The 11,017-nt window shown below is 32.7% G+C and overlaps 1 protein-coding gene across 1 annotated transcript; it reads right to left on the reverse strand.

Moving 5' to 3' along the window:
• Positions 1-2,216: 2,216 nt before the first annotated feature.
• Positions 2,217-6,355, reverse strand: LOC139852112 (beta-amylase-like). The gene is made up of 8 exons (XM_071841337.1): positions 6,063-6,355; positions 5,242-5,310; positions 4,765-5,163; positions 4,184-4,348; positions 3,488-3,748; positions 3,201-3,410; positions 2,870-3,109; positions 2,217-2,610 (listed from the first exon to the last, which is right to left on the reverse strand). The coding sequence occupies exons 1-8, from the start codon at positions 6,270-6,272 to the stop codon at positions 2,413-2,415; spliced, it is 1,752 nt and encodes a 583-aa protein (XP_071697438.1). The 5' UTR covers positions 6,273-6,355; the 3' UTR covers positions 2,217-2,412.
• Between the last annotated feature and the right edge of the window lie 4,662 nt (positions 6,356-11,017).

The raw sequence follows: 11,017 nt of genomic DNA on the forward strand, positions 1-11,017 counted from the left end.
GGTTTAGATATATGGTTTAAGGTTTAGAGTTTAGTGTATAGGGTTTAGTGTTTAGGGTTTATGGTTTAGACTTTAAGGTTTAAGGTTTAGATTTTAGAATTTATGGTTTAGGGTTTAAGGTACAGGGTTTGAGGCTTATGATTTAGTTTTTACAATTTATGGTAGAGTATAGATATATGGTTTAGGGTTTAAAATTTAGGGTTTAGATTTTAGAATTTAAGGTCTGGGGTTTAGGGTTTAGGGTTTAGTGTGTAAGATAAAGGGTTGGTGGTTTAGGATTTAGTGTCGGTTTAGGGATTAGGGATTAGGGTTTATGGTTTAGATTTAGGGTTTAGGGTTTGGAGTTTAGTGTATAGCGTTTAAGCTTAATGGATAAAAAGGATTAACGTTGAGAGTTAATGGTTTAAGGTTTTGGAATTGCTTTTTTAGGGTTTACGGTTTATGGTTTACAGTTTAGGATTGAAGGTTTAGGGTTAAGATTTTAGAATATATGCTTTAGGGTTTAGTTTATAGGATTTACGGTTTAGTGTTTAGGGTTTAGGTTTAAGAGTATAGGGTTTAGAGTTTAGGCTTTAGAGTTTAGGCTTTAGATTTTAGGGTTTAGATTTTTGATTTTATGGTATAGAGTTTAGGGTTTTATGGTTTATGGTTTATGGTTTAGATATAGAGTTTAGGGTTTAATGTATAGGGTTTAGGGTTTAGAGTATAGATTTTAGAATTTATGGTTTAGGGTTTAAGGTATAGGGTTTAGGGTTTGGGATTTAGGGTTTAGGGTTTAGTGTGTAGGGTTAAGGGTTGGTGGTTTATGGTTTATGGTTTAAGCTTTAAGGTTTAGATATATGGTTTAGGGTTTAGAGTTTAGTGTATATGGTTTAGTGTTTAGGGTTTATGGTTTAGACTTTAAGATTTTGATTTTAGATTTTATGATTTAGGGTTTATGGCTTAGGGTTTAGTTTTTACAATTTATGGTTTAGAGTATAGATATAGGGTTTAAGGTTTAGGGTTTAGTCTGTAGGATTTAGGATTTAGTGTATAGGGTTAGGGTATATGGTTTAGGGTTTAGAGTTTTGGTTTAGATTTTAGAATTTAAGGTTTCGGGTTTAAGATATAGGGTTTAGGGTTTAAAGTTCAGTGTTTAATGTCTAGGGTTTAGGGTTGGTGGTTTATGGTTGGTTTAGGGTTTAGGGTTTAGAGTTTAGTGGGTTTAGGGTAGGTTATAAAGTATTAGATTACAAAAATTGAAATAATTTATTCTAACTACATTTAGATGAGTCAAATATAAGTAATATGTTATTTATTTTTTTAAATTTGTAGAAAGAAAAGAAAAAAAAAAGCAAAGAATAGAGAATCAATTATGAAACACCGCAAAAACAAAATAAAACAAAATAAAAAATTACGATATGATGCATTTTATTACAAATATAATGTTTCAACTCATTATAGGTTGACGAATTACGACAGAAGACTTTCTTAGGGATGCACAAAGTACTAACAACAAGACAAAGATGTATGACATTATTCAAAATTCATGATTATCTAACAAGAATAACTACATTGTCGAATATGTGGGAAAATACAACGCAGATTTGAGATAACCATCCATAATTTTTAATTCAATCGCCTAAAACTACATCACGATATCGAAAATGATTTATTTGATTTGAATCAAAATTTTGTTTTTTTATTTATTCGTTGGTTTAATATTCTTCTACACATAATAATAGTTTTTTAATTTATATATATTTAATTTTATAGCTTAAATGATTAGACCCTTTAAAAAATCCCGCGAAATCGCGGGTCTTTAACTAGTAAACTATTTAAAAGAGTACTTTGATTTCTTTTTTTTTTTTTCTTCTAATGCATTTGATTGTTGACTTTTGGGTCTACCTATGCTGCTTCAGTTGTGAAATACTCCGTACTAGTTACCATGTTTCTCAAATCTTTCTACATATATAAAAAAAATTGAGCCCCTTAAAACCACCCTGCCCCTAACTGTCAAATGTCGATCACCTCCCCTGCTGATAATAGACTGATGCCAAGGAGCTTTGACTGACTACGCAGATTTCAAGCATGAACATTCAAGTAAGTTAACAAAATCAGAAAATACACACAATAATCGGCCTTTGTATGAACTCACATAAACCTTTCGTATTGATCGCTAGCTGTCTCAAAAATATTTCATTGTTCAGTGGTTTTATAATTCTTGGCATTGTTATTACCAATATGTATACACAGGAGACACCTGTTAACTTATTTATTGATATTGATATTTACTACAATTGAAATGAAAAGATATTTATTTCATATACATCAATTATACAACATATGTTCTGTAGCTGCCCAATTTGTAAACTCTTATAGACATTTGAAAGCTGCATTGTTTCTGATCGACTGATCCTTTGGTTCCTTGTTTTAGAGGAAAGGGATAATGTTAAGGATTTCATCAATAAAATCGTCAAACACACCCCCAACGCTCATGTCGGTTTCATCATCAAATGGGAATGGTTCAAGCATTTCAGTTGCTTTCAACAGTTCCTCAATTGGTATCTCAGCTTTTGATCGCTCTAACGGGACTACACTTGTATAATTTCTTGGATCAGATACATGTTCCTGAAATAAAGTTCATACATTTTCACTTAGCAAGTTATTTTTTACTGTTTGTGATTGTAGTATTATCACTATTCAAAAGTTTTCAATTCTGAATGGTTCATCACAGATTGCTGAACGATTCGACAGCATTTGTCTGTCAGTCAGTCAATCAGATGTCACAAACAAATTCACTGAATAACATTCAACTTCAACGGTGAATATTTATCCAGATCGTTTGTAAATTATTACCATAAAAATCAGATTTTTTCTAGACACATACCTGATCAGCATGGAGTTTTTTCACAAATGTTTTGAATAACCTAAAATTTTCCTTTTTTAGCAACGTGTCTCCTAATCGAAGAAAAGTGAAAGCTTCCATCTTCAGTTTCGGTGGTTCGTTTCTGCTTACACCATTTGGCCTCACACCGATAAGCATTTGATTATAACCAGCACGATCATATTGTTCAAGTGCATTTTCACCCGCCATTAGAACCTTCTCTCTTTTCACCCCACTAAACACCTGTTCTTACACATTTATAATCATCATAAGCTAACTATGTTTCTTGCCATTTTATAACATAAAAGTTAGGGCTTATTTGTATTTATTTAACCTGTTGAACAAGTTTTTGAGGTCCACTTTTTGCAGCTTCATCTTGTTCAGAGTCCCTCATCTCGAGACAAGTGAAATTGAAACAACCGTAATGTCTCGATAGCATACGTGCAATGGGCCGATACCCGTCTCGATCGTTTAAATTGTAGTATCCTGCAGTTAGCTCTGCAGCATGACTATCATCTTTGTACCACCAATGTATACCTGATATCTATTTCATCATACGATTTATATAATACCATTAAATTTTATATACTATTCATGTTTATCTTTATTTTTTGTTAGTACCTTAGTAGCTAGCTTCACTTTACAACCCAAAAAGGCTTTGTTGGCTTCATCTAGAATCTGATCACCATGGATTATCAACTTGTTTGAATACCAAGTCAAGAAAAACTTTCCCTTTTCACTCAGGTAACCTTTTGATCCAAAAAAAGCCGTTTGATCGGGCGTGTTGTTGTATTCTCCTGCATCATCAGGCAATCCCCATTCGGGGTGGCCCACATTCGTTGCAGCCTCTAGAAAATCTGCTTTTAGATATTTGTCGTAGCACTGCAGATACCCTTTTTTATGTTAATTTCACATCAACAACTTGTTGGAAAATTTAGCAACAATACAGTTCCGTTCAAAATAACTTTCACATATTACAACTATACCTGGCTAATGGGCCGGGTTGGTTTAGTTTGGGTAACGGGTCAAAATGGGTTTGGGTCAAAACGGATTATATGTCAAACGGGTCAGATTTTAAACAGGTCCAAATGAGTCGGTTCCGAATGGGTTGGGTCAGGTCGGGTTGGGTCGGGACCCGTTTTTTCAAACAAAAAATTATTCAATCTTTTATCTCAAATTTTTGTGTTTCGCGTTTCAGCTTTCAGCTTCGCGTCTCAGTTTTCTATAATTTATAACTATGATATACAGTAATTTTATAAATCCGTATAAATAACTAATTTAACTTCATGTTAGTATTCTGTTAGTGTTTATTCTCACCTGAAATTCACCTATACCGGGGAAACTCCAACCCTGGTTTTGCGGGTACGAGGGGTACCTGAGCTCTCCTGCGGGCCCAAGACCAACCTCGATATCGATAAACAGTTCTGCTTCCAAAAAATCAGCCATGTTCTCCCTGAAGCTCTTCATGTAATCACTATAAAGCTGCATTCATAAACATTATATCTCGTTATTGTTTTAATAATAACATTACTAGATCAATAATGTGCCCGTCTTAAAGTAAGTTTATACACGCTTTCTAAACTGTTTTAATTTGTATTTGTAAATACACTAAACGGTGCCAACATCCGCTTCGTCTTACCCACTGAACAGCGCCCTTTGGTATTATGCATTTGTGGGGGGTATTTTGGCAACTTTTCGTTTTCTTTTTCCATTTTTAGTGGACACTGACGTCAGCATGGCGCCATCATGGCGTCAACATGACGTCATTATTTATTTATTTTTATTTTTTTCCAATTTGGTTTTTTTTTTTTTTTGGATTTAAGATATACGGAGTAACTATTTTCCACAGCAACACGCAGGCCACTCTCTGCCCATTTTGTGCTATTAATAAATCTAACCTGAATAGCAGTTCGACCACCAAACAGTGGTTGATGATCCACACCAATAGTAAGATACTCGTTGTTACTATTTCCCGCTCGATTGGTATAAAAAATATCCGGATCCGTTTCTCCGAATTCAAGTACCCATTTTGGGATGGGAATGTTGACAACGTCTCCAACGTTGCCACCACATTGATGAAACGACATTACAACTTGCATCTTCAACTTGCAATCTTGAACAAGTTGAAACAGTGACCGGTAACCACTCCAGTCGTACTTTTTCGGTCCTTTGGATTCAACAATTCCCCACCATACGTCACACATGACACCATCGACCCCTGCACCCTGCAACTGCTTTAGTTGCTTCTCGAGCCCAGCTTTGTCTTTAAGAACATTTTCGCTTGTTATTATATCTAGCTGTAGATACATGTATATGCCAGGTTGGTGCGTTGAAATTTCGGAAAGAAATAAATAATGTTGGTCTTATGAAGTTACCTGAAGCATAACATAGATTGGTACATAGTTGGCCAGAATCTTGTCTTTATCACTAAGTGGGGTGGATGCCTGTATTTGCAAAGTGTGAAAGATGAAGGTGGTAATTTTCACCCATTAGTTGAACAGGTCAATTTGGACTATGTTTTATCTCCAATGGTTGAACAGAATCTATAGTAAAAGGAAACAGGTCAAATAGGCTAACTAAGTTAAAAGTTGCCCATAAACTACTTTTTAATTAATCTTTAAAATCTTCTTGGTCAAAAATTTGATTATTTTTCAGATAATATATACTTTTGTTCATACTTGAGTTTCTAACTGATTTACAAAAAAATTGGACAATAAGTGTTACGGTTCATCTGGCATAGTCTGATTCATTTGTGAATGCCCATTTTAATTTACTACCTAACTCGCCTGACCCGTTCATTTCTTTACGATCTTTGTGTGCAAACCTGTCTTTTTGACATATGCAAAATACTGCAACTACAATGTGTTGAATTTGACATAAATTTTGAACTTGGATTTATATGTGGATTCCGAAAGTGGGACCCATGTATTTTGTTTTAGTTTCTTCTATTTCTACACATGCCATATATAGCAGTTTTAGGACCACTCAGTGATGATAACATTGGGTGCTCTCTTTCAACTCTCAAGCTGCATTCCAATAGGTATAATATTCAAGCAGGTGAACTTAACTTATTAAGTATTTTTATATTGTTTACCCCTCTACACATAATGTAATATTTCAAATTAAATGAAATCATAACATAATATATAACTTTATGCTAAAATTGACCCAAAAGAACATATAACAATAAAAGTACCTTGGGTTCATCAATGGAGACCTCTGTAGCCAAAGCATTAGTCTTTTTGATGATTCTGTTAGAACCGAATCCGAACCCGGGTTTCTTCCCGAATCCATGCTCAACTGCTTGCATACTAAACTGTGTCGTTTTAAAGTGCAACTCCGGTTGGTGACATAGTCGCTCGTTAGGCAGCAAAACACCTAACTTCTGGCATACAATGGTTGCCATTGTTGACTTTGACAGTCAACAAAATTTTTCAATACAATCAAGATCTATACCTTTATAGTTTTATAGCATACATAACATAGAAGAACTGGAATTTATTTATAGATACTGAATAAAAAAATGTCTATTTTGTTAGAATAATTGTGATATTTGATTAAAGCACGTGTTATGTGGCTGTGGAAATTTGTGGAGGAGCTCTCATGAAAATCAAACAAACAAGAAATTGATGGTACTTACATTAATCTGTTTACATTGAATGTGTCTTTGTCTGTAACTTTTTTTGTTTGGATCTGTTTTAGCTTTTCTTCAATGTCGACACAACACTTTGCAACAACAGGAAAAATTAGATTTTTTTTATGCAAAGAAAAAGATAACTATATTTACAGAAAAACTTAGATGAAATGCTATGTTTATAAGAAAATAAAAATCTTTCCCAAAAAGTGGGCATTGATAAGCTTATTTTTGTGAGCTTATTAACTTTTTTATTAATGGAAAACAAGAGGCCTCCTATCGTTGTCGGTGACCAACTAAAGTAATGTTATATTAGTGTTTGTAATTTTGTTTTTGATTTATTGATTTATCTCTAATCTCTAATTATAACTTATGGTTTTGACCTAATTTTGTGCCCTTCTCAAATATAAATTAATTTTAAAGTATCAGTTGTATATCAAGTTTGTCTTTATTGCATATATGAAATATGATTGACATAACATGAGAACCATAGAAATTACGTTTTTGTCATGAAAACTAAAAGTAAGAAAATAGCGTCAGAATAATAAGTTACTGGGCTAAGTATAAATAAATGTGCAATATATTAATACATTATTTAATAGTAGTAACTCCGTAATATATATATACTAGTCAAAGACCCGCGATTTTGCGGGATTTTTGAAAGTTGAAATCATTTATCAATATCTTTTAAATTGTATTTGGAAGGTGTTGAGTTTATACATGCTTCCATTAACATCAAACTTGAAAAAGTTCTTGGATTGGAAGCGGATCCTAAATTGGTTAATGAATTCGTTTCATTCAAAACTCCTATCATGTATCAACTATGTGCATCAAATAATTTGTGATGTTTGAAATGATATAGGTGTAGTGATGTGCGTAGAGGTGTATACAAAATAGTTATATTTTTACAAGGAAATACTATTAAATACGATACAATTTTACACAAGTTATTTATTTATTTATAGAGTGGATATACCTAAACCTTGCTACAACACTTATAGGCAGTGTACCTAATCGTACAGTAGTGTAGTTTTTAGTAAGTCCGGTTCGTCCACAGGGAACTTGCCAAGTTTAACGCTATATTTTTAACTTATAATTGTAAAAATACAAAAATATATATAAGTAGTATTATTATTATAAAAAGGGGTTTTTACCGTTTAATGACCGGTTTGTCGATTTTAAAACTTTAGTCGCAGCTAAAACCTAATGTAAAATATTAAAAATAAATATAACTTAATTTAAAGCGTAAAGTAAATGACAATAATTAAAGTGCGATAAATTAAAGTGCAATTAAATAAAATAACGGTAAATAAAATTTCGATAATTAAAAAGTACGATAATTAAAATGACAATAAATTGAAGTGCGATAATTAAAAGTGCAATTAAATATGAAATAAAGGAAATTAAATATGAAATAAAGGAATTATGCTTATTTAAACTTCCGTAATCATGATGTTCGACGTGTTGATTTTAGTTTATTACCATGGGTTAATTGTTCTTTGTCCTGGATTATTCGATATGTCCATACGTATTTGTCCATAATAGTCCATCAGTCATAATCATAAAGTGCGGAAGTCTTCGTCAAATTATTCTTATTCCCGAAGTCAAATATTTCAACTAATTGGGGATTCGAATTGTAACAAGGTCTTAATACTTTGTTTAATGAATACACCAGGTTATCGACTGCGTGTAGTCCAAGGTTTTACTACTTTGTCAACAATTACACCAATTACCCTTGAATTTAATCCACCCCTGTTTCAACAAGTCTATTAACTATTAATCCAGTTCCGTGTCCGGTAAAATGAACAATGATTGGTATTTATAGATATCCCGCCCACCGTACCCGATTAAGCGTATGTGGTTATTTATAGATACGTCAAATTATAACCTTTATATTAAATTAACGAGGTATCGTTAAGTTAATATAAAACCCATTAATAGCCCATAGTCTAATTTCCACAAGTGTCGTTATTTTATCCAAACCCCAATTATGGTCCAAAGCCCAATTACCCAATTTTAATATTTAGTCCAACATCACGATTACTTCGGCTTAAATAAGCATAATAATAACTTAGCTACGAGACATTAATTTAAAAAGATTGAACATAACTTACAATGATTAAAAATAGCGTAGCGTTACACGGACAGAATTTCGACTTACACCCTTACAACATTCGCTAACATACCCTTATTATTAAAATTAAAATTAAAATTATAATTAATATATATATATATATATATATATATATATATATATATATATATATATATATATATATATATATATATATATATATATATATATATACGTTGATAGATAGGAAGAGAAAAAGATGTGTTAAATTGATCACCAAACTGCGAAATTTATAGGAGTGTGACCAGATACTGTTCACCATGCGATCGCATGGTTTTATAACTGCCAGGCCATGCGATCGCATGGCCTGTTTTTCCAGCTCACATGAGCTTGTTTGCTTCTTGCTGACGGTTTATAAATATATATATAATATATAAATAATTTTAAGAATTATTTAAATATTATATTATATTTATGTGCATAGGTGACTCGTAATTTTTAGTCCGTTGCGTCGAGCGTTGAGAGTTGACTCTGGTCCCCGTTCCGGATTTTCGAACGTCTTTTCGTACAATTTAATATCTTGTATTTAGCGTTTTGTGTCTTGTACTCTTGTAATTTCGAGACGTTTCTCGTCAATAATTTGAACCACTTTGATTGTGCTTTGTACTTTTTAGCTTTTTGGTCATTTGCGTCTTCAATTCGTCGAATCTGTCTTTTGTCTTCACCTTTTATTATTTAAACGAATATCACTTGTAAATACAACAATTGCAACTAAAAGCTTGTCTTTCTTGAGGAATAATGCTATGAAATATATGTTCGTTTTTAGCATTATCATGTAGAGACAAAGAGCTATTTGTTATGAATTACTGTATAATTTTTTACACAATGATAAGAGTCGACAAAACCCAATAGCTCATATTGAATACAATTAACGTGAATCATATATTAGTCACATTCAACGGGCCATTTTGACTACTAAGTTGATTGTTCGTGGTAATGTTCAGATGATAAAGTTATTATGCAAAAGCTAAAATCTAAACCTTACACCCTAAAATCTAAACTCTACACCTTAAACCCTAAACTCTTCTAAATCCTTTTAATAAAAAACTAAAGCTAAACCTTAACCATAAACCCTAAGCCCTAAAATCTAAACCCTAGAATCTAATCTTAAACCCTAAATTTAAACCCAAAACCCTAAACCTAAACTCTAAACCCTAAACCATAAATCTAAACCCTAAATATAAACTCAAAACTCTAAACCTAAACTCTAAACCCTACCCCCTAAATCTAAACCCTAAACCCTAACATAAACCCTAAAAACACTAAACCCTAAACCCTGAGCCCTAAAATATAAACTCTAAGCCCTATAATCTAAACTCTAAACTTAAACCCTAAACCCTAAATCTAAACCCAAAACCCTACACCGTAGATTCTAAACCCTAAACTATAACCTAAACCCTAAACCTTAAATCTAAACCCAAAACCTAAAACCTAAACTCTAAAACCTAAATCAAAACCGTAAACCCAAACCTAAACTCTAAATCTAAACCCAAAACCCTAAACCTAAAATTTAAACCCCACACCCTAAATCTAAACCCTAAAAACTCTAAACCCTAACCCTAAACCCTAAGCCCTAAAATATAAACCTTAAACCCTAGAATCTAAACCCTAAACCTAAACCCAAAACCCTACACCCTACAATAAGCCTGAATCTAAACCTAAAATCCTACACCCTCTAATCTAAACCCTAAATCTAAACTCTAAACCCTAAAATCTAAACCCTAAATCTAAACCCTAAACCCTAACCTAAACCCTAAATCTAAACCCAAAAATGTAAACCTAAACTCTAAAACTTACACCCTAAAAACTCTAAACCCTAACCCCAAACCCTAAGCCCTAAAATATAAACCCTAGAATCTAAACCCTAAACCTAAACCCTAAACCCTAAATCTAAACCCAAAACCCTACACCCTAGAATCTAAACTCCAACCTAAACCTTAAACACTAAACCCTAAACCTAAACCCAAAACCCTAAACCTAAACTCTAAAATCTACACCCTAAACTCTAAATTCTAAACCCTAAACTCTAAAATCTAAACCCTAAATCTAAACTAAAAATCCAAAACCTAAACTCTAAACCCTACACCCTAAATCTTAACCCTAAACCCTAACCTAAACCCTAAAAACTCTAAACTCCAACCCTAAACCCGAAGCCCTAAAATATAAACCTTAAACCCTAAATCTAAACCCAAAATCCTACACCCTAGAATCTAAACCCTAACCTAAACCTTAAACCCTTAATCTAAACCCACATTTTTTCATGAGTTTTTGTTTACGCTTGCCGAAAATCGTGGTGTTTTGCAGCCTATGTTTGATCTTTCTGGTGTAAGCATCGCCAAAAAGTGGTTAATTTCAAATTTGCAGTTGAATTCATAGATGTAAT

Source organism: Rutidosis leptorrhynchoides, chromosome 6 (genome assembly GCF_046630445.1).
Source record: "Rutidosis leptorrhynchoides isolate AG116_Rl617_1_P2 chromosome 6, CSIRO_AGI_Rlap_v1, whole genome shotgun sequence".
Classification (NCBI taxonomy): domain Eukaryota; kingdom Viridiplantae; phylum Streptophyta; class Magnoliopsida; order Asterales; family Asteraceae; genus Rutidosis; species Rutidosis leptorrhynchoides.